Source organism: Nomascus leucogenys, chromosome 12 (genome assembly GCF_006542625.1).
Source record: "Nomascus leucogenys isolate Asia chromosome 12, Asia_NLE_v1, whole genome shotgun sequence".
Lineage (NCBI taxonomy): Eukaryota > Metazoa > Chordata > Mammalia > Primates > Hylobatidae > Nomascus > Nomascus leucogenys.
Window position 1 is genome coordinate 26,994,460 of NC_044392.1, and position 23,920 is coordinate 27,018,379.

The window sequence follows — 23,920 nt, forward strand, 5'->3', positions numbered from 1 at the left end:
TTTTTGGCAGAAAAGTCACTGTCCTTGTAAAGTTTTTTAGATCAATAAAGTCAGTGGCTTTCAAAAAAAAAAAAATATATATATATATGGTACAGGGCAGGGCACGGTGGCTCACGCCTGTAATCCCAACACTTTGGGAGGCTGAGGCGGGTGGATCACCTGAGGTCAGGAGTTCGAGATCAGCCTGGCCAACATGGTGAAACCCCCGTCTCTACTAAAAATACAAAATTTAGCAGGGCTTGGTGGCTTGCACTTGTAATCCCAGCCACTCGGGAGGCTGAGGCAGGAGAATCACTTGCAACCTGGGAGGCGGAGGTTGCAGTGAGCCAAGATTGTGCCACCGCTCTGCAGCCTGGGCAACAGAACCAGACTCTGCCTCAAAATAAATTATGCCACGTACAGTAGGATAAAAACCAGTCAAAAGAGAAATTCTGTCTCTAACAATAGCACCTCAGTACACTGTAGTACTGAGTTCTAGGCATCAATCATATATTAACTCATTAAACTCTGACAACAATCTTATGAGACTGGTATTACTAATATTCCCCCATTTAAAAAATGGAGAAATTGTAATTTACCTAAGACCATTGGATAAATTGTTTTGAATGAATCTGAACTTAAGTAGTCTGACTCCAATGTCCACATGCTTTTAACCATTACATGTATTTAGCGACATGGAAAGATATTCACGATATACTAAATGAAAAAGAGTATTGTTCAACAGCATTTTTTGAAAGAAAATAAATTTATGTGCATCCTTTCACACTGTTCTTCTGGATTTTCTCCCACTTTCCCATCTTATCTCAAACTCAGATTAAAAATATACATACATACATACATACATACATATATACATATGTGTATAGGTAGGTAATGCATACTTACATAATCATAGACCAAAGCATGGGATAAAGGTTTTATACCAAGTTTTTATTATGGTTATCCCTGGGAACAGGATTATGATTGGGCTTTCTTTATCTCTGTTGTGCCTACATACACATGTAGGACACGAAATGAGCATATAATACTTTGGGAAGGCCAGAGAAAAACACTCTGTCATTTGCTTTTAACCACGGACAACAAACAAAAAACCTATTCTGACTGAAAAATTTCTGTGCCCAACATGAAGTGGCTAAGATCAATTCTGACTGATCACCTCCAGTCTATTAAATCTATTGAATGTATTCTATGACTACCTAATGTTTCATATAAGTAAATAAATTACATTTGAAGGAATATATCTGACCGACTTACTGGACACAAAATGATTTCATGATGCTGCTTAGTATTGTGAATCATTCTTTTAGGTCAATAGCTTTTTAGCTACCTGATAGGCTATTACTAACCAAAAAGAAGCTGGTCCCGTTCAGAAAGTAGGTGTCTTTAAAACCTAACGGAGCAACAGAGAATTCATCCTGTATCTATCCCATTCAAAAAAATTATAAATCCAACTTTCCCGCTACTGAGACAAAAGTCTTTAGGTGATCTTGGGCTTTGATCTCTCAATTATCAACTAGGGGCTGGGGGAAGAATTAGATGTTTTCTCTGGCTAATACCATTGCTATTCTACAAATAACTCCTAGACATTTAATGTATGTTAATGAGATAATCTGTTAGTACTTAACACAGAGTATAAATGTTCAAGAAATGTTAGTTCTGTCCCCTCATCACAAGAAATGCTTATAATACAGAGAAATCTGAAGTCTCTCTGTAGCTATACTGAAAATTCCTTAGGCTCAATTCATAAGCACTTTGAGGGCCAGGCTCATTGGCTCACACCTATAATCCCAGTGCTTTGGGAGGCCAAGGCAGGAGGACTGCTCGAGTCCAGGAGTTTGAGACCAGCCTGAGCAACATAGTGAGACCCCTGTCTCTACAAAATTTTTAAAATTAGCTGGGCATGATGGCATCTACCTGTAATTCTAGCTCCTCAAGAGGCTGAGGAGGGAGGATCACTTGAGCCCAGGAATTTGAGGCTGCAGTAAGCTATCACCATGCCACTATACTCCAGCCTAGGCAACAGAGTGAGCAGAATAAGACCCTGTCTCAAAAAGCAAAAAACAAAACAAAACAAAACAAAACAAAAACCCCAGCAATTTGAACTTCTCCAAAGTTTTTTATTTTGATACAAATAATACATATTATTTTATCTGGTATACTACACTAGAAGCTGAAAGTCAGTGACTGTCACATACGTTTGCGTATTCTTGTTTTCCAAGTGGTGGCAATAGATCATTAAAGTACACTTCAGTTTAGTCCCATATATACTCTGTCTATGGGGGGTCAGCTTCAGGATTCATATAAGGAATTTACATAAATATAGGGCACTAGTGGTGCGAAGACTCTTTTTATCTTCTCTAACTAGTAAAATTCTCTAAGATGAGGCTAGAAGAGTGCCCATGTATTGCTAAAGAAGACAGGCAAAGCCTTCCTGCCCAGTGGCCAGAGAATGTCCTCTGTAGAGGCCTTGTCTGGGTTAACATGGACAAAATAAATGAAAATAATATGAACAAGTCAACATGTCAATCAAGAAGATAATTTACTAATGTATATAGTATTAAGTTGACACAGGGTATAGGTCTGATATCCAGAGAGGTAGTCCTGGGTTACTCAAAAGACAGATTAAGCATGCAGTGAAAGCACTAGTAAAGATAAGTCACCAAAAAAATGAGGAAAGGCATTTTGGGAAACACATAATATCTGAGAGTTTAAAAAATTAGATATAATATGAGAAATCAGAACTTTCTTGGACCTCCTTATACTTACTTTATGTTTTAATATTGTTTTTAGTCTGAATTACATATACTTTCAATGCTTAGGCATTCTAAAAGTCTTATTCCAGCCCTGTTGAGAGGACATGTTGGAAAGTTTCGGCTTGGATTTGTTTTAATGAAAGAAAAAAATTAGAGGTCAAAACCCATGACTTCATTAAAGGACATAGCAAATATGTTTCTGTTATTTTATTTAAAATATTTTTCTATTTTCTAAATAGCTTTGGCATAAAAAATATATAAACACAAATGATTTAATTTTAAAAAGTGCATTTTATGAACTTCACAAAGAGCAAATGTTTAAAGGAATAAGAGACGAGGAATAGAGATCCACTTACTGAGTTGCAGAAGGTCTGTACTATTTCATGCCTTTGTTTAGAATCAAGGTTATGTTAATGGTTAGGTATGGTTAAGGCTCTCCTAACATATCAAGAGGTCCTCCTATGATACCATGTCATTATCTTTTGAGAGATTCAGAAGAATGATAAGGGATCTAGGAACACATTCTGAATCACCTTGTGAAGAACAATAATAATGACAGCTAACATTTACTAGGCAGTAAAATGTTCTAGATACTACATTAAGGACTTCTTTGATCATCTCAAGTCTTTTAACAATCCCATAAATTAATTTCTATTATTATCTCAAAACCCAGACTCTGAGCACTTAGAATAATTTGCCTAAGGTCATACGGTAGGGCTGAAATTAGAAGAGAATCTGTGTCCAGGTCTGCCATTTTAACCACCATGTCACACTGAGGAAAGGGTAAGCCTGTGCCTTTGAGGCAATTATCGCCTTTAATATCAGAATGTTTTCTTTGACTGAAGGACAAAAACCAGCTGGGTTATCTTCATCAACTCTGCAGCAAATGTCTTGCAGTTACCACATTATTAAAGCTGTATGATATGTTGACATAAAATCCAACAAGGTAGTTACAATAGAATTCTAAAGCGTTTTATAAATTTCTAATTATCATGGAAAGAACTGCAAATTGCAATGTAGCAGTTTCTTTTTTAGTCAGTATATTATAAAAACTTTTAGATAATTCAATTATATGTTTAGGTAGCTCCAGAGATGTTATAGTAAAAAGTGTTTTAAGAAAAAGCAGGCATCATTTTGACAGAAAACAATTTTTAACTTTTTCTCTTATATCATCCAATTCATATGATAAAAAGATACTTTATGTTACTGGAAAAAGCTCTATGATAGTACCATTAAATAAATGGATTATAAGAAAAAAAAAAGACTCCAAATAAACAACAACAGAAAAGGACAAGGGGAGGGAAGAGGATCAGAGTTTCTCAGAGAAGTCATCTTTTTTTGTGTGTCTGAGAAACTAAAATGAGTCAAAGATTGTAAATTGAATTATTCGTCCCAAGGGCAAAGAGGTAAGAGAATTTGGTGACTTAAGATTAAAAAAAAGACTTACCTTTAGGAGAGCCAAAGCTACGTGAAAGATTATGTTCAAACCCTGAAATAGAAAAAGAAAGTGAAAATTAGTACTGCCACATATATCACTATTTTATTATTTCCCCAAGGCTTCCATATATATTTAATAAAATTCCTAATTGCTTTCATCTTCACAAACAATAATTAAACCATGAGTTTTTTTTAAAAGGTATTTTCTTTCCCTGAGTGGCTTGTTGTAAATTTTAGGTGCTATTTAATCAGTGTTCACATAAAATTGTTTTTACAATAAGTTATTTCCCTTCAGTCAATTTCTGGATTATTCGCATGTGCCTAAGTCTTGTGAAAGTCAAGTTTCTTGCTCAAGCTGGCATAATGATACAGAAGTCTAAAATTATTAATTGAAATTCCTAACCCTAATCTGGACATCTCGGTGTTACAGTTCAACTGCAAGTAGCAGACAGAATAAAATAAAAAAAAACAAGGCGGTGTTGCTGATAAGTGGGACAGATTGTGTACCGGAGGCTTTAAGTATCACACTGCATTTCCACTACTGTTCTTACTGTTTTCTTATTTGTTTTAGCAATTGCTTTCAAGTATTATTTGTATAACTAGAGGTCTGCCAGACTTCCTTTTCTTTTCTGAAAACCATAACAATATTTCTTTAGAAATAAACAAATTAAATTGTTCCTTAAGAAGCTATTCTAGAACTGAATTTTGAACTCCGGGTTCTGCCCAATTGCTCTGAAGAGATGTTGAGTTATTAAATTCAAAAAATAGAGAATCTTATATGATAAAGATAACAATCAGAAACGTTTGCTACAAAATGTGCTGTTTCCTTGCCATGCAAGTCATCACACATAAGAAAAAAGATATTTCAAGTATGAGTTGGCATAAGTCCCTTAAGTCCAGGGTCTATTTGATGTGCCCTCTTCATCTTGGTCACTGATACATTCTGGCTGGCTTTTGGATATGGAGCTGTACCAAATGTGCTATCCAAAAAACTTATAATAAACCATGCTTTTTCTGTCTCTGAAATAACTCCAGAAGCAAGGATTAGGCCCAGATATTTAGAGTGTATTCCTGTTATGATTTGCTAACATAACCTTTCACATTCAGCTACCAGAAATATGACATAATGATGGAAGGAATGAATGATAAACACAAATATTCAGTTGGTTAAAATATAAACCAAATATTTTTGGTTTGGGGTTTACTCAGCTAATTCTTTAAGAAACCAAAAGCAATAAGAAATAAGTATAATCACGCCAGGAGATAAAAGCAAATGAACACAGTTCATCACCATACTAAGCAATTATCCTAGACTGCTTTTGATCAAAATTTACCAATTAGAAAAACGAAAGACAATTACAGATTTTAAAATGTGGGTTACAATTAAGCAAAATTTGCTTTCTGAATCAAAGTTTGACTTCTCACCCACTAGCTGCTGCCCACCTGCCAAAACTTAAAAGCCAATATAAAAAAGACCTACTGCCCTGTTCTTCTCCAGCTCTGTTCACCACCACATCACAACCGCTAGGCAGCAGTGAATTCTCACAACCCGAGTGCTTATCAGCTTGCCATCAGAACCTGATCCACTGTTTCTCTGGTCCTTGTTTTTTCAGTCACTGCTCAAAACGTAAATCCTCTCATCTCTAGTTCTCTCATCTTCATAATGCTCTGGTCCTTTATCCTAAGCCAGTTTGCTACTCCTCCTCTCCTTCCCAAATCGTTTCATGGTAGCCTTTGGAAACTCCACTCCATGTTCAGCTACCTTGGCTGTATTCTTAACCTCCCTGTCAAACATTCCCCCCAAATTCCTTATATTCACAGGAATAGTGAAATTTCATTGATTCTTAAAATAACCTATACAATGATTCTCATTTTTTAGAGTATGAATGTGACTAGCCAAATATTATACATGTGAAAACCAAAAAGAAAATTCTAAGCCCTCCAAATGACTAAATGGAGGACCAAAGGGACGCAACTAAACCTGAAAAAATAGTTCAGACCATGACAGGAAGGGGGAATCACACATGCCTCATTATACTCTCCTCCCTTTGGAGTTCAGGCACACAACTGACCAGCATTAACATTAAAAGAGAGATCCTAAGACAGACAGAAAAGACCTTGTAGCAATAAGATACCAAATTCCAACCTGACTCTAAGTATAGCATCACATAGCAATTAGCAGGGCCCTGAAAGAAACCAAACTATTTTATCCCAAAAGCACTTTGGGAGACCGAGGTGGGCGGATCATGAGGTCAGGAGATCGAGACCATCCTGGCTAACACGGTGAAACCCGTCTCTACTAAAAATACAAAAAATTAGCCGGCGTGGTAGCGGGTGCCTGTAGTCCCAGCTACTTGGGGGGCTGAAGCAGGAGAATGGCGTGAACCTGGGAGGCGGAGCTTGCAGTGAGCCGAGATGGCGCCACTGCACTCCAGCCTGGGTGACAGAGCAAGACTCCGTCTCATAAAAAAAAAAAAAAAAAAAAAAAAAAAAAAAAGATTCCTTGAACATATTTCGAAATGGTCCTACAAAGCTGTCTCTTGTGGGGAAAATTTACATTCTATAGAGGATTCCCTTCTCTTTCCAGGTCATTTTCTGATCCTGAAGAGATTGGCTGAGAGTCTAGAGCCTTTTTAGGATGTGTAAAGGAAACATTTGCCATTTATTGCCTCTGGGAGTGGTTACCTATGAGACTTCATATACATAATAAGAACCCTAGTCTTTACAACCCCTTATCTTAACCCAGACACTCCTTTCTATTGATTCCAGGTTTTTAGATAATAACTTAACTCTTTCAACCAATTGCCAATCAGGAAATCTTTGCCAACCTGGGCAACAAAGTGAGACTCCATCTCTAGAAGAAAGTAAAAAAAAATTAGCCAGGTGTGGTGGTACACACCTGTGGTCCCAGCTTCATGGGAGGCTGAGGCAGGAGGAGTGCTTGAACTGAGGAGGTTGAGCTGCAGTGAGCCAAGATCACACCATTGCACTCCAGCCTAGATGACAGAGCAAGACCCTGTCTCAAAAAACAAACAAACAAAAAGAAAGAAAAGAAAAAAAAAGATAACATTTTTGAACCCACCTATGACCTGGAAGCCCCAGCTTTGAATTATTATTGCACTGAATGAATGTATGCTTCACATCACATGTATTAACTGATTTTTTTTTTTTTTTTCTTTTTGAGACAAGAGTCTTGCTCTGTCACCCAGGCTAGAGTGCAGTGGTGCAATCTTGGCTCACTGCAACCTCCACTTCCTGGGTTCAGGCAATTCTTGTGCCTCAGCCTCCCACGTAGCTGGGGCTACAGGCCCTGCCACCACACCTGGCTAACTTTTGTATTTTTAGTAGAGCTGGGGTTTCACCATTTTGGCCAGGCTAGTCTCAAACTCTTGACCTCAAGTGTTCTGCCCGTCTTGGCCTCCCAAAGTGCCGGGATTACATGTGTGAACCACCGCACCTGGCCTGACGTCTTTTATTTTAAGAACAGAGTCTCGTTCTGTGGCCCAGGCTGGAGTGCAGTGGCACAATCAGAGCTCAGTGAAGCCTTGACCTTTTGAACTCAAGCAATCTTTCCACATCAGCCTCCCAAGTAGCTGGAACTACAGGCATGTGCCACCACACCAAGATAATTTTTTTTTTTTTTTGGTAGAGAAGGTTTCACTATATTGCCCAAGCTATTCTTGAACTCCTGGCCTCAAGCAACCCTTCTACCTCAGCTTCCCAAAGTGCTAGGATTAAGGGCATGAGCCACTTGCTTGGCCATGGATTAATATCTTATGTTTCCCTAAAACATATAAAACCAATCTGAAACCCAATCACCTTGGGCACATGTTCTCAGGACCTCCTGAGGCTGTGTCACGGATCAAGGTCCGTAACTTGGCAAAATAAACCTCTAAATTGATTGAAATCCATCTCAGATGCTTTTTGGTTTACATGTATGTTTAGTAATAGGCTAGAATCACCCCCTCAAGCCTCCTGATGTCTAGTCTAGTGAGATATTCTCACACAGTGCTGGTATAATGTGCATAGTAAATGCTTCTGAATGATTAAACTACACTAGCTTTCCCAAATTTTCTGGGGTTGATTTATTTCCCTGTGGACCCAACTAGACCAGTTTACAGAATTATCATCAAATTATAGTAAGAACCCCTTTCTTCAATTATCTCAAAATCAAATAATTAGAAAACCAAGCTGTGCAAAACACAAAGAACTTACAAGTAAAAATTAAATAAATAAAGATCTCTAAATAGCCAAAATAGCTCTCACAAACACCAAGAGAAAACTTTGCTCAACTTTTTATTCTATACATACTTCCAGTTAGTTTGGTGATATGATTTTGAAGCTTGTAGATATTAGAAGTAGCAAACCACAAGATAAAGTATGTGCCAGATGGGGTCAGGGATGGATAGCCTATAGAGACAGTTGTCAGAATTAAAATATTAGATCTCACAGAAATAGAAGACATATATTAAAAAAAAAAAGATAAAATGCATGGCTCTCTGGGTCCACTTGGGGGAGCCAATAATCTTCAATAGTTCATTATTAACTACTGTTGATTATCATTATTAATAATGATAATCCAGCAGGATTAATGAATGCTTATATCATATTATAATACTGTGCTTAAGAAGGGAGGTGAGTGTGTGTTTTAAATAAAAAGTAGATAACGATGTTTTGAAGTTTGGGAAGCTAAAGAGGAAACTTTCAGTTACCAGAAAAATTTACATATGTAAATTCTTTAAACAAGTTCAGAAAAATAAGGTATTACTATATCTGCTTATATGAAGCTCTAGACATTACCCATAAAAATAAAGAAAAGTAAAGACTTCATAAGCCTTGAACTAAAGTAGAACAGAGTGGCTAGACGATGCAAACAAATACACTTTAAGACATCCGAGTTGATGGAATTCAGAAAAGAACTTGCTATTCTATCAGGTTTTTTTTTTGTTTGTTTTTGAGATGGAGTTTCACTCTGTCATACAGGCTGGAGCTCAGTTGTGTGATCACCACTCGCTGCAGCCTCAATCTCCCAGGCTCAAGCAGTCCTCTCAACTCAGCTTCCAAGTAGCTGGGACTACATGTGTGTGCCACCATACCTGGCTACTTTTTAATTTTTTCATAGAGATGAGGTATCCCTATGTTGCCCAAGCTGGTCTCCAATTCCTGGGCTCAAGTGATCCTTCTGGCTTGGCCTCACAAAATGCTGGGATTACTGGCATGAGACGACACACTCAGCTTTGAAATGTATTTTTAAAAGCAAAATATGTCATACATTTTCAAGATGCCTCCCATTTTTAGGAATATGTAATCCCCAGCAATTTGTTTGTTCTTAAGGGGAAAACATGTACGTAGTAGGAGTCAAAGGTTTGGAGAACTATTAAGAGTGAAAAATAAGTAAACATGTTATGGCCACTTACCATTTATAGTACAAGGTCTAACTCCAAATGCAAAATAATAACCAACATCTACTGAGTATTTTGTATGTGCCAAGATATGAATTAATTACATTAAAGGCATGTCCTTATTTCATCCCACAACCACCTAAAATTCCATTTTATACACAAGGAAATCAAGATTTAGAGAAATCAAAGTAACTTTCCTAAGTCCAACAGCTAGTAAGTGCAGATCTAGGATTTTAACCTAAGCAGCCTAATTCCAAAAGTGATACTCTAAACAATTAAGTTAGAGAAGATGATTCAATGAATATGTGAATGAATGAATAAATCTCTTATTTGGATATTATTTAATGTGTCCTCTACTTCCTAAAGGATTAAAGTGATTCTTTCCATTTAAAGGCAAGTAAATTCTGAGAGCAGAGAGTAAAAAGATAACAAATAAGTGACTTCTACCAGAACTAAATTCTATTACTTGTTTCTGTATTGAAAACACTCATAAAAAGTAGCTGACTGCTTGCAGTATATGAGGCAACAAAAACCCAGCTTGCTGTGGGAAGAAAGGGTCACCACCTTCCTCTAATGACAACGAATTGAGATCAGCCTTGCATGCATGAATAAGTAGCTTTTTAACTGATTTGGATACTGCTATTTCAAAATTCAATTACATTCTGGCAACATCTTTGCTTTAAAGAACACCTACAAGTAATTGCCCCAAATTGAATAATTGCTCCAAAGTGCAGATCATGGTGTTCTTGGGTAGGCCAAGGATTAAGCACCCACAATCTTGCATAAAATAACGGCTGACAGTAGAGCACTCACTGAAACAAAGACACTGAACATTCTGGCTCTGATAAGCAGGCAATCGTGGGTTCAGAGGGAGCTGACAGATTGTGTGAGAAGCTGTCAAAAACTTAAGCTGACAGCACTGAGAACAAATGCTGAAAAGGTAGTGTCAAAAAGTACCAAATGTGCATCAGCACCTGCGTTCTTAGGGATCAAAATAAAAGGGAAATAATGGAAATCCTAACAACAAGTCAATAAACCAAATTACCATATTATCAAACCAAAAATGGCCAAAGTAAATGGAGCGGGTTCACAGACAAAGCTAGAGGAAATGGGGTTCTGTCCTTTCTGACCCATCCAAAGGAAAACATACCACCCTAGGAAGAGATAATCACTAAATGAGATAGCATAAATCAAGTGAACTGAGTATTTGGTAAATATTCGATAAACACTAGCAACTATTATTAGGTTCATGTATTTATTGCCTATTATATCTAGTATTTTATATTTTTCACTTAATCCTCTCAACAGCTCTATGGCATATGTATTATTGCCACCATTTTAGAGATGACTAAACTGAAGCTCAGAGACAGAACACTGTTAGTAAATGGTAAAGCCAGGCTATAACTCAGGTCTATCAGACTAAAGCAAATCCATGCTCTTTTCTACTAATTCCATCTTGAGTGCTAACTCAGTGAGACTTTTGTTAGATATCTGCGATGGATTAAAGAGTCACAATTCTTTGATGCTTCTCCCATTGAGAGTTAGGGTCACTGTTCTCTCATTTCAACCTGGGCAGACTATGGTACTGCTTTTACCAGTAGAATATGGTGGAAGTGATGCCATGCTAGTTTATGTGCCCAGGCCTTCAGATATTGACAGCTTTCATGTCCAGTCTCTTGGAGGACTCACTCTTGGAAGCCAGCTACCATATAAGAAGTGCAATTATACTTATACCCCCATGCTCTCTAAGGAACCAAGCAATCACAAGAAGGCCTGGAGGACCAGATTTCATCAGCAAAAAAGAAAGACCAAGAATCACCAAGGTGGTAGATGTGTGAGTAAAGAAGTCATCTGGAAGTGAATCAGGTGGTCCAGCTGATGCCAAGCGGATCAGAGATGAACCACGCAGTTGAATTCCAAAATTTCTGACTCATGAGATTGTAAAAAAATAAATGATTGCTTTTAATTATTTTTTTCACTTGGAAATAATTTCAAATTTAGAAAAAATTTGCAAAAACAGTTCGAAGAAGTCCTACATATCCTTCACTCAGTTTCACCCAAACATTAACATCTTACATAACCACAGTACAATGATCAAAACCAAGAACTATTATTTTTATCAAATGCTCCACTAATGCCCTTTTTGTGGTCCAGAATGCATTTCTGGATTATATATTGAATTTGGTTGTAATGTCTCCTTAGTCTCCTTTCATATGGGACCATTTTCAGTCTTTATTTTTCATGACCTTGATGCTTTGGAAGAGGATTGGCCAGTTATTTTATAAAATGTCCCTCAACTCGATATGTCTGCTGGTTCCTTACGGTTAAATTCAGAATATATATTTTGGGCACAAATACCACAGAACTGATGCTGTGCCCTTCTCAGTGCATTCTATCAGGAGGTTACATAACATCACTATATGTCTCACTATAAAAATCATTGTCCTTTTAAAGCCACTCAGTTTTCGTATAGCTTGTTATATATTACAGGTAATCAGAAGAAAATCCCTTTGGCTTCTCTTTGATAAATTTCTTGCTGCTATGATCTATAAAGCAATGCATTGTTTCAAAGAGAGTAGTGAAAGTGACAGATAATTAACATGCAAAAAGAAATAAGTTAATACTAGCTGCTCTTAAATATAGGTTCTACAGCAAGAATATTTAGAATATTAGCCAAAAATTCTTTTACTTTATTCTGCTTCTCATGTTTTAAGCTCTTTGAAAGTTTAGGCCGGGCGCGGTGGCTCACGCTTGTAATCCCAGCACTTTGGGAGGCCGAGGAGGGCGGATCACGAGGTCAGGAGATCGAGACCACCGTGAAACCCCGTCTCTACTAAAAATACAAAAAATTAGCCGAGCGTGGTGGCGGGCGCCTGTAGTCCCAGCTACTTGGGAGGCTGAGGCAGGAGAACGGCGTGAACCCGGGAGGCGGAGCTTGCAGTGAGCCGAGATTGCGCCACTGCACTCCAGCCTGAGCGACAGAGCGAGACTCCGTCTCAAAAAAAAAAAAAAAAAAAAAAAACAAAGAAAGAAAGTTTAATATTTTCGCTTGGCTAACGGTGCTTGATGGAGTAACTAAATAAAACGATGTGATGTTTGGGTTTTTGTTCTGAATGTCCACTAGAGGTCAGGATTGCAGCACTGAAAATCAATCGCTTTTTTTTTTTTTTTTAAGTATTTCACAGACCAACATAGTAGCCTTGTATGCAAATTAAGACATGCTGTTTTAAAATCTTTATGGCTAAGTCCTCCCTTATTTTTACTATTAATTTACTAACATATACCAAAAAAAGGATGATTCCCACCCTTCCTTTCCTCCAGCTTAATTATATATTTTCCATTTTATTATAGAGTTATTTGTTATACTTTTTTTTCATAAATGACTAGTGAATGAGAAAGAGTTCAAGAATGGGTAGGGATGAGAGATAAGTTTAACATGAATGCATCTGTTTAGTCATGAGTAATTTTAAAATATTTTCTTCATTTATACTTGTTTGTACAGATTAAGTAGTAAAATACCTACAAAATCTAAAAGTCTTTATCATAGGTGACTCTGAGAAGAATTTTTTTAAAAAAACATAGTTTTGCTGTTATTTATTTATTTACTCATTTATTTTAAACTTTTATTTTAGGTTCAAAGTATATGTTCAGGTTTGTTATGCAGGTAAACTTGTGTCATAGGGGGTTTGTTGAACAGGGAAAGAATTTTAGAGGTTTGTGACATCTGAATTACATAAAACTTTCAGAAACAAGGCAGGCAAAATGAGATAATGAAATCAAATTAGAGGTTTTAACATGAGTTTCAAACTGACCCAATAGTCCAAAAGATAGTTTTTTGGATAAACATAGAAATTGACGTTTTTGGTCTTGAAGCTTGAACCTTAACACTTGCTTTATCTGATTCCTTACTCAACAAAGGATCTTCAGGTCTCTCAAAAAAAAGTATGGAAGAAATGAAACTCACCAGATCACCGTATCCAGACAATGAGATGAGGGCCCCTCATTCATCATAATTGCTTCCTTGCCCCTCCCTAGTTCCTGTTTCTTACACATTGTTATATCTCTTCCCTGCTATATAAATCCCTAGTTTTAGTTTGTCAGGGAGATGGATTTGAGACTGAGCTCCCATCTCGTCTCATCTGCTGCAGCCCCCAATTAAAGCCTTCTTCCTTGGCAATAATCATCATCTTAGTCATTGGCTTTCTGTGCTGTGAGCAGCAGGACCTAGACTGAACCCCTGGTGTTGTGGTAACTTATTCATTATATGTCAAGCATTTTGAGGACATTTACAAAGATGGATAAGTCATCCCTACACTCAAAGGACTCCCAGATTAGGATAGCAGATAAAAATATAAACAGATAACACACCACCCAGGGAATGATGGGGAGGTATGACCTGAACATTAGAGCACTGAAGTATTGCTATAAAGTCCCTATACACCTGTTCCATTGGCCATTGAACACTGGCATTCACCTTTCTGTTCTTCTCAAATTCTCTTAAGTCATGATACACATTGGATTACATCGTTTTACAGTTACAGTTATCAATCAACCATCCCAGGCTGCAGGGATGTTTTTGATACTCTTCATAATGACAAAGGACTTCTTATCAATTACCATTAGCTGATCTTGACCTTCTCCTTCCTCCAGGCTTCTGCCAGTTTTCCATTAACCCAATCCATCCAGAAATCTTTTGTTAGAGTTCTTGTGCTCATACCCCTTTTCTTTCTTTCTTTTTCTTTTTCTGAGATGAAGTCTTGCTCTGTCGCTTAGGCTGGAGTGCAGTGGCATGATCTCAGCTTACTGCAACCCCCGCCTCCTGGGCTTAAGCAAATCTTCTGCCTCAGCCTCCCAAGTAGCTGGGATTACAGGTGTGCACCACCACACTCAGCTAATTTTTGTATTTTTAGTAGAGATGGGTTTCACCACATTAGTTAGGCTGGTCTGGAACTCCTGACCTCAAGCGATCCACCCGCCTTGGCCTCCTAAAGTGCTGGGATTACAAGCTGAGCCACCACACCCAGCCCACTTTTCTTTCTTCTTTTTTTCTTCTTTTTTTGAGACAGAGTCTTGCTCTGTCATCCAGGCTGGAGCATAGTGGTGCTATGATGGCTCACCACAGCCTCAACCTTCCAGGCTCAAGCAATCCTCCCACCTCAGTCTCCCAAGTAGTTGGGTCTATAGGCTTATGCCACCATGTCTGGCTAATTTTTCTTTCCTTTTCTTTTGTTTTTTTTTTGTAAAAACAGGCTTTTGCCATGTTGCCCAGGCTGGTCTCAAACTCCCCACTTAAAAAAAAACTTTAAAAATGCCACAACGTGGTATAAAAGTAGGCACATAGACCAGTAGAACAGAACACAGAACTCAGAAATAAAGCCACATAGTTACAGCCAACTGATCTTCAACAAAGCAGACAAGAACTTATGCTGGGGGCCGAGTACAGTGGCTCAAACCTGTAATCCCAACACTTTGGAAGGCTGAGGCAGGAGGATTGCTTGAACCCAGGAGTTCAAAATCAGCCTAGGCACAGAGTGAGACCCCATCTCTACAAAAAATAAAAAACTAGTCAGGTGTGGCAGCGAATGCCTGTAGTCTGAGCTACTTGGGAGGGTGAGGCAGGAGGATCATCTGGGCCCATGAGGTTGAGGCCACAGTGAGCCATGATCATGCCACTGCACTCCAGCCTGGGTGACAAGGCAAGACCCTGTCTCAAAACAAAAACAAAAACAAAAAAACTTACTTTGGGGAAAGGACAATCTCTTCAATAAACAGTGCTGGGAAAATTGTATAGCCACATGCAGAAGAATGAAACTGGACCATTATCTCACCATATACAAAAATGAACTCAAAGTAGATTAAAGACTTAAAAGTAAAACCTGAAACTATAGAAATATTAGAAGAAAAAATCTAGGGAACCCTCTCCTGGTCGTTGGTTTAGGCAAAGAATTTGTGACAAAGGCATCAAAAGATCAGGCAACAAAACCAAAAATAAGTGATTTGGACTTAAACTAAAAAGCTCCCACACAGAAAAACAAAACAAAACAAAATCAACAGAGTGAAGAGACAACGTGTAGAATGGGATAAAATATTTGCAAATTATTTATCTAACAGGGACTAATATCTAGAACAGATAAGGAACTCGACAGGAAAAAAACAAATAATCTCATTCATACTTGGGCAAAGGATATGAATAGTCGTTTCTCAAAAGAAGAAATACAAACAGCCAACAGGTATATGAAAAAATGCTCAACATCATGAATCATTGGAGAAATGCAATCAAAACCACAATGAGATAGCAGACCTCAGCCAGAATCCCTATTATTAAAATTGACAAAAAGCAACAGATGTCGACAAGGAAGTGGAGAAAAGGGAACTCGTATACACTGTTGGTGGGAATGTAAACTAGTACAGCCACTATGGAAAACAGTATGGAGATTTCTCAAAAAACTAAAAATATAATTACCATTTGACCCAGTAATGCCACTACTGGGAATCGACTCAAAGAAAAAGAAGTCAATATATCAAAGAACTCACAAATATACAGTCAGGAGGCTTTAAAACACTCAAGAAATGGTATGTAATTTTGCCTGGAAACAGTTGATGAATTGAGCAAGCGGCTTTACCGAGACTGACACACCAGGCAATGCTATGCATAGTAAACTTTCATCCCTCCAACGGGTGAAGTCCTAGGTTTATATCATGTTGGGAAACCAGTAATGAGCATATTCATCTTTGGGGACCCTTTCTCTTATGTCCTCATCCATTTATATATAGGTAAATGTTAGTGAAGCTTAAACACTAGGGAAAGCAGAGACAGAAGTGATTTAAGAGAAAAGCATCGAAAAAGAGTACACAAGAGAGGGTTTGTAAAGTTAAATCATATGAACGACTCCACAGCTACCAACCATGTCTCTGTGAAGATGTAAGAAGGATGTTACTAATTATATGAACTCACAGTTTAAAAAAAATCACCAGCAGGGGCAACTCCACCTTTCCTCTACATTTTCCCCCCTGTCACCTAGAGACACTAGCAGCCTGGTACACATAAAAATACAGAGTGAACTTTAAGAACCATAATGATATACCCTGAGGATCGCTAAGTAGCCTAAGTTTCTTTCTGCCTCAGGGGATCTAGCATCTTTCTGCCAAGAAGTACAAAAGACAAAACATACCACTTCACAGTAGCTATTGCGTAGTAAATCTTAATTGCTATGCCACCATCTGTATAACACTTCACTGCAAATAACTTTTGAGTATATAGTTTCATTCAACTGTAAAAATATTAATCAGGCATATAGGCCATTATTAATTACCTCCATTTTAGAATGCAAGCTTAAATATGTTAGATGATTTACCTGAGTTCACAGAATTAAGACTGGAATGACAAGTTTCCTGATTATAATTCAGTTCTCTTTCCATTAGAGCATTGGCTCTCAACCATGGCTGCTTATTAAAATCACCTGGGGAGCTTTTACAACACACAGAGGCAGGAGATCCATCAAATAAATAGAAATTTCTCAGGAGTAGAATGCGGTCACTTGTATTTTTAAGAACTTCCTGGGAGTTTCTAGTATGAAACCAGACTGAGAACTGAGCATTACCAAGTTTTCAAGCCAATTGTTCATTAGAATCACCCAGGAAACTTTAATAATATTCCAAAGTCTAATTTAACTAATCTGGGGAGGGCCCAGGCTCTCCACGTGATTCTAATACGCAGCTAGGTGTAGCAGTCACAGCATAACACCTCTAACAAGCACATCTAAAAATTCTTTAACTTAAAATCTTATAGTTTTAGTATTTAAAATGTTTCTAAAGGTTACTTGTGTAATCACTAAAAATAATGTGAATTTTAGATTAATTCATTAAGGGGTACAAAATCTAGCTGAAAATGATAACAGCAGAAGGAACTAATATATTTTTAAAAATAAGACATATTTATCTGTACTTAGAAGAGTGTATGGCTTCTTTTAATTGGGGTGGGGCAAATGAAGATATTACATTTCTCTGGAACCTGTTAATGAAGATCATGGAACATTATCAAAATGTAACATACTAAATTCCCTAATAAATAGTTAGGAAATAGCTTTCAGGTAATATTCATGTAGGTAATAATACAATAAGAAAAGGTAATTGATGTTTCCCACAGTGAGTAAACTAGTATATTAGATCTTATTTGAATCATGCAAAAAAATCTCCTAAAGTATCTAAAATATTAATATTACATGTTATATATTTGAAAATGAATATATATCATGAAAATGAATACTAATCATCTTATGAAGAGATGATTAATAAAAATATTAAAGTTGGGATGCACTGCAGGCTAGTCTTTATATTCTCAAGATCATTTGCCAGCAGCAAATAATGATGAGTGACCACCTTGAAAGTTGTTGAAAATAGGTTATTTGTATCAAATTTCAGAAGTGTCTTCAGTAATTTATGTCTGTGTGCATGTAAGTACACATGTGCATACAGGTGGCATTTCATTTTAATAGGGAGTTACACAACAGGCTACTTGAAAAGCTACAGGAAATGTAATGAGTTAAGCTTAATAAATATGTGATAAAATTTTGAAAGATTAGTGGTGGAGAAAACCCCAGCATATGATGAAAGCTAAACAAAAAAAAATTCAACTCAGCAGATTAATTTTAAGAAACTGGTGACAGAAGAGATTTCAGAGAAAACAAGCTATCAATATTGTTTAGTTAAAAAATTCCATTGTCCTACTACTAGGTATTTAGCCAAAGGAAAAGAAATCAGTGCATTAACAAGATACCTGCACTCACATGTTTATTGTAGCACTATTCATGACAGTAAAGATATGAAATCAATCTAAGTGTCCATTAATGGAAGGATGTGTAAAGAAAATGTAGTATATATACACAATGGAATACTATTCAGCAATAAAAAAAGAATAAAATGTCATTTGCGGCAACATAGATGAAACTGGAGGGCATTATGTTAACTGAAATAAGCCGGGCACAGAAACACAATTATGTTCTCACCCATATGTAGGAGGTTAAAAAGTTGATTTCATGGAGACAGACAACAGAATGATAGGGCTGGATGTGGTGGCTCTCACCTGTAATCCCAGCACTTTGGGAGGGCAAGGTGGAAGTATTGCTTGATTTCAGGAGTTCAAGACCAGCCTGGGCAACACACTAATAAAAATAAAAATTTTTTGTTTTGTTTTGTTTTTGAGACAGTGTCGCTCTGTCACCCAGGTTGGGGTGCGGTGGCATGATCTCGGCTCACTGCAGCCTCCACCTCCCAGGCTCAAGTGATTCTCCTGCCTCAGCCTCCCGAGCAGCTGGGATTACAGGCGCCCATCACCATGCCAGGCTAATTTTTGTATTTTTCGTGTAGACGGGGTTTTGTCATGTTGGCCAGGCTGGTCTCGAACTCCTGACCTCAGGTGATCTGTCCATCTTGGCCTCCCAAAGTGCTAGGATTACAGGTGTGAACCCCGTGCCTGGCCAAAATTTTCTAAAAATTAGCTGGGCACAGGGACGGGGTGCTGGACGTGGAGGCCTGAAGGCAGGGTGCTGCGTTCTATGCCCCCGGCAGGGAGCCAGTGCCCATGCTGCCGGCCAGCCTCTGCCAGGACATCCTCAGCCTCCTGCCTGGCCAGGACTGCCTGGCCATCTCCCTGTTCCTCACCATGGAGAAGGCCAGTGGCCAGTTGAAGAGCCTGTGCTTTGCACCCTCCGTGGTCCGCTCTGACCGCCAGCTGTCCTACAAGGAGGTGATCAGGCAGCACCCGGGTGCGGGCCGTGAGCTGCTGGCCCGCCTGGACTCCATGGACGCCTGTGTCGTGGCCGCGTGCTCCTTCTCTCGGCTGCTGCACCGGCACCGCCTGCAGTCTGACTGCTTCTATGAGCAGCCGGACGAGGACAGCACCCTGGGCTTCCGAGCGGCCCACATCATGGTGAAGGAGTACATGATTCGGTTTAACAGGCTCGTGGCTGAGTTCCCGGTGGGCCGTGAACGCACGCGGACGGTCACGCCTCTGAGGTGGCAGCCAGCACCCCGCAGCCAGCAGCTCAAGGCCATGTGTGAGAAGCACGGGTGCCCCTGTCACTGCACCTCGGCCGGGTGCCCCTGTCACTGCACCTCGGCCACCACCTGCACGGCAGCAGGGGCAGTCCCCTTGACACGCGGCTGCACCTCCTGGCCTCCCTCTGGAAGCAGGTCCAGTTTGCTGCCCGCACCCAGGACTACGAGCAGACGGTGGACTTAGTCACCACGGATGACATGCACCCGTTCCTGGCTCCTGCAGGCTGCGACATCCGCAAGGCCCTGGAGCGCTCGGCGTTCGGCCGCTGCGCCCGGGGCCACCAGCAGCAGGGCGGCCACTACTCGCTGCAGGTGGACTGGTACACATGGGCCACCTCGCCCATCCGCAGGTACCTGGACGTGGTGTTGCAGCGGCGATCCTGCTGGCGCTGGGCGATGGGGGCTCCGCCTACTCTACCAGGGACATCGATGGGCTCTGCCAGGGCTTCAGCCTCCAGCACACGCTTGCCCAGAGCTATCAGCAGCGGCCGCGCAGCCTGCACCTGGCCGTGCAGCTCAAGGCCCAGCCTCTGGACAAGCTGGGCTTCGTTGTGGACGGGGAGGCAGGCTCCCGCTGCTTCCGGCTGCTCTTCCCCAGCAACCGGGAGACGCTGCCTGACCCCTGCCCCATCCCCTATGGCTCCCTGCAGCTGGCCGAGCACCCCCACGCCCTGGCAGGCCGGCTGGGCCTGCAGCTCCTGTGGCTGCGCCGTGTCTACTCAGTGCAGGGATCCAGCCCGCCCTTGCCACTGCCCGGCACTGTGCTGGACCTACACACCTGGGCCGTGGAGACGGCCCTGTGGAAGCAGCTGCTGGCGCTGGTGGAGCTGCAGCGCTGGCCGGAGGCGGCTGCTCTCATCCAGGAGAAGGGCGAGGCGTCCCAGCGGTGGGAGCTGGTGCAGGTGCAGCGGAGCCGCTGTGGCCATTTTCTGGAGGTGGCCCGGGAGCTGGGCAGCGGGGACACCCTGCAGGTGCAGCTCGGCGCCAGCCTGCAGCACGGCTTCCTGGTACCGAGCCCTCAGCTCTGGACCATGGCACTCGGCTTCAGCCTCTGCCTGGAGCACGTGGAGCGGCCCGGAGACTGCTTCTCCGGCCATGTGTACCAGGCCCCGCGGGACCGGTACCGCGACGTGGATGAGTACGCCTGCGTGTGGGAGCCATTCTGCGCCCTGGAGTCGGCCACCGGCGCGGTTGCCGAGAATGACTCTGTCACACTTCAGAACCTGAGTGTTTCCTGGGAGGCGTCGCGGACGCCGCAGGGGCAACTGCAGGGCGCTCTCCGCCTGGAGGCCGGCTTCCTCGAGGAGAACTGTGCCTACATCAACTTCAGCTGCTGCTACCTCCGCATCCGGCTCGAGGGGCTGCCGGCTCCCACAGCCAGCCCACGCCCCAGGCCCAGCAGCCTCGGCCCTGGCCTGAGTGTTGACCCCGGCACGTATACCTGGGTGGCCCACGGGCAGACGGAGGACTGGGACCAGGAGCGCCGGGCAGACCGGCAGGAGGCTCTCAGACGGGTGCACCTCTTCGTCCACCACATGGGCATGGAGAAGGCACCGGAAAAGGTGCTGAGGCCGGGCACCCTGTTCACCGTTGAGCTGCTGCCCAAGCAGCTTCCTGATCTCCGCAAGGAGGAAGCCGTGCGTGGGCTACAGGAGGCGTCCCCGTTGGTCACCAGCATCGCACTGGGCCGGCCTGTCCCGCAGCCCCTCTGCAGAGTGATCCCCAGCAGGTTCCTGGAGCGGCAGACCTACGACACCCCCGGAGGCCACCACAAGCTGAACCCCAGCCAGAACGTGGCGGTCAGGGAGGATCTGGAGAAGCCTTTCACGGTCATCCAGGGTCCACCAGGTACAGGGAAGACGATCGTCGGCCTCCACATCGTATTTTGGTTTCATAAATCAAACCAGGAGCAGGTGCAGCCCGGAGGCCCCCCCTCCGTGGGGAGAAGCGGCTGGGGGGTCCCTGCATCTTGTACTGCGGCCCCTCCAACAAGTTGGTAGATGTCCTGGCAGGACTGCTCCTGAGAAGGATGGAGCTGAAGCCCCTCCGTGTGTACAGCCAGCAGGCTGAGGCCAGCGAGTTCCCAGTGCCACGCCTGGGCAGCAGGAAGCTGCTCAGGAAGAGCCCCCGGGAGGGGAGGCTGAACCAGAGCCTCAGGAACATCACCCTGCACCACCGGATCCGGCAGGCCCCCAACCCGTACTCGTCGGAAATCAAGGCCTTTGACACCTGGCTGCAGAGAGGGGAGCTCTTCTCCAGGGAGGACCTGGTCTCGTTCAAGAAGGTCTTGTGGGAGGCTCGGAAGTTCGAGCTGGACCGGCATGAAGTCATCCTCTGCACCTGCTCCTGCGCAGCCTCTGCCAGCCTCAAAACCCTGGACATGAGGCAGATCCTTGTTGAGGAGGCAGGCATGGCCACGGAACCTGAAACCCTCATCCCCCTGGTGCAGTTCCCACAGGCCGAGAAGGTAGTTCTTCTCGGAGACCACAAGCAGCTGCGGCCTGTGGTCAAGAATGAGCAGCTGCAAAACCTGGGTCTGCACCGGTCTCTGTTCGAGCGGTACCACGAGGACGCACATATGCTGGACACTCAGTACCGCATGCACAAGGGCATCTGTGCCTTCCCCTCTGTGGCGTTCTACAAGAGCAGGCTGAAGACGTGGCAGGGCCTGAGGAGGCCACCCAGTGTCCTGGGCCACACTGGCAAGGAGAGCTGCCCTGTCATCTTTGGCCACGTGCAGGGCCACAAGCAGAGCCTGCTGGTGTCCACGGATGAAGGGAATGAGAACTCCAAGGCCAACCTGGAGGAGGTGACTGAGGTGGTCCGTATCACCAAGCAGCTGACCCTGGGGAGGACCATAGTGCCCCAGAACGTCGCCGTCTTCACGCCCTACAATACGCAGGCCTCTGAGATCAGCAAGGCCCTTCCGCAAGACGGCATCGCCGGGGTGGCCATGTCCTCCATCACCAAGAGCCAGGGGAGCTAGTGGTGCTATGTGCTGGTGAGCACCGTCCACACCTGTGCCAAGAGCGACCTGGACTAGCAGCCCACCAAGAGCTGGCTCAAGAAGTTTCTGGGCTTCATTGTGGACCCCGACCAAGTGAACGTGGCTGTCACGCGGGCCCAGGAGGGGCTCTGCCTCATCGGAGACCACCTCCTTCTGTGCTGTTGCCCCCTCTGGCGTAGCCTCCTGGACTTCTGAGAGGCTCAGCAGACCCTCATGCCTGCCGGCCAGGTGCACCTCTGCAGGAGGCCAACTGTGCCTTCCTGAAGAGCCCTCCCCACCTGCAAGGTGCCAGGATTCGGAGGGAAAGTCCAGGGCCACCCCCACCCTCCCCACCACCCTCCGCCATCAGCCTTCCTGGGCCAGCCTGCCTCCTGGCCTCAGGCTCTCCCTGGGGCGGGAAGTGGGTGGACTTGGAGGAGGAATGGCGAGGGCCGGTCCCCACACCCCTGCTTCTCCTGGGCATCTGGGGACAGGGACACCTCTCAGGATGGCCAAGAGGGGCTTCCTTGGGACCAGCACAAGGAAGTTCTGCTGTCCCTGGAAAGTCTCAGAACCAGGAAGGAAACCTTGTGGAGGCTGCCCTTTGACCTTTGGATGCCACCTGTGATCACTCTGGATGGCGTCTGTGGAGTTCAGGTTTATTTTCTATTTAAATGAACTAAAAGCCAGCATCCTGCCGGGCGCAGTGGCTCATGCCCGTAATCCAGCACTTTGGGAAGCTGAGGCAGGTGGATCACCTGAGGTCAGGAGTTCGAGACCAGCCTGGCCAACATGGTGAAACCCCGTCTCCACTAAAAATACAAAATTAGCCGGGCGTGGTGGCGTGCGCCTGTAATCCCAGCTACTGGGGAGGCTGAGGCAGGAGAATTGCTTGAATCCAAGAGGCAGAGGTTGCAGTGAGCTCTGATGGCACCACTGCACTCCAGCCTGGGTGACAGAGCGAGACCTTGTTTTTTTTTTTAAAAAAAAAAAAAAGGCCAGCATCTGTTACTGGAACAGAGACCTCAGCCCAAGCTCAGGACAAGGAGGCCTCCCTGGCAGAAGGGGCCTTTTTCCCACCACCACCGCCTGTGTCCTTCAGGGTCTGCTGGAGGGCAGCCCAAAGCCAGGGGCCCACCCCACCCCACCCGGCCCCACCCCGCCCTCTGAAATGTGAAAAGCCTGCACTCTTCCCGTGGTCTGCACAGTGGGCTTGGGGGCTGGGGGGTGCCGGGGCGATGCTTCCACCCTGGACTGAGCGTTCCGGGGCAGCCTGCTGGGCTGTA

At 42.9% G+C, this 23,920-nt stretch overlaps 1 protein-coding gene and 1 pseudogene across 5 annotated transcripts in view; one reads left to right on the forward strand and one right to left on the reverse strand.

Moving 5' to 3' along the window:
- Positions 1-23,920, reverse strand: part of RABGAP1L (RAB GTPase activating protein 1 like) — an 856,710-nt gene that overhangs the window by 240,307 nt on the left and 592,483 nt on the right. For all 5 annotated transcript variants that reach the window (XM_030823945.1, XM_012511351.2, XM_030823947.1 and 2 more), the window contains one exon: positions 4,201-4,242. In XM_030823945.1, coding sequence (XP_030679805.1) covers positions 4,201-4,242 — 42 coding nt within the window. The remainder of the gene's footprint in view (positions 1-4,200; positions 4,243-23,920) is intronic.
- LOC100594588 lies at positions 9,533-22,919 on the forward strand (annotated as a pseudogene).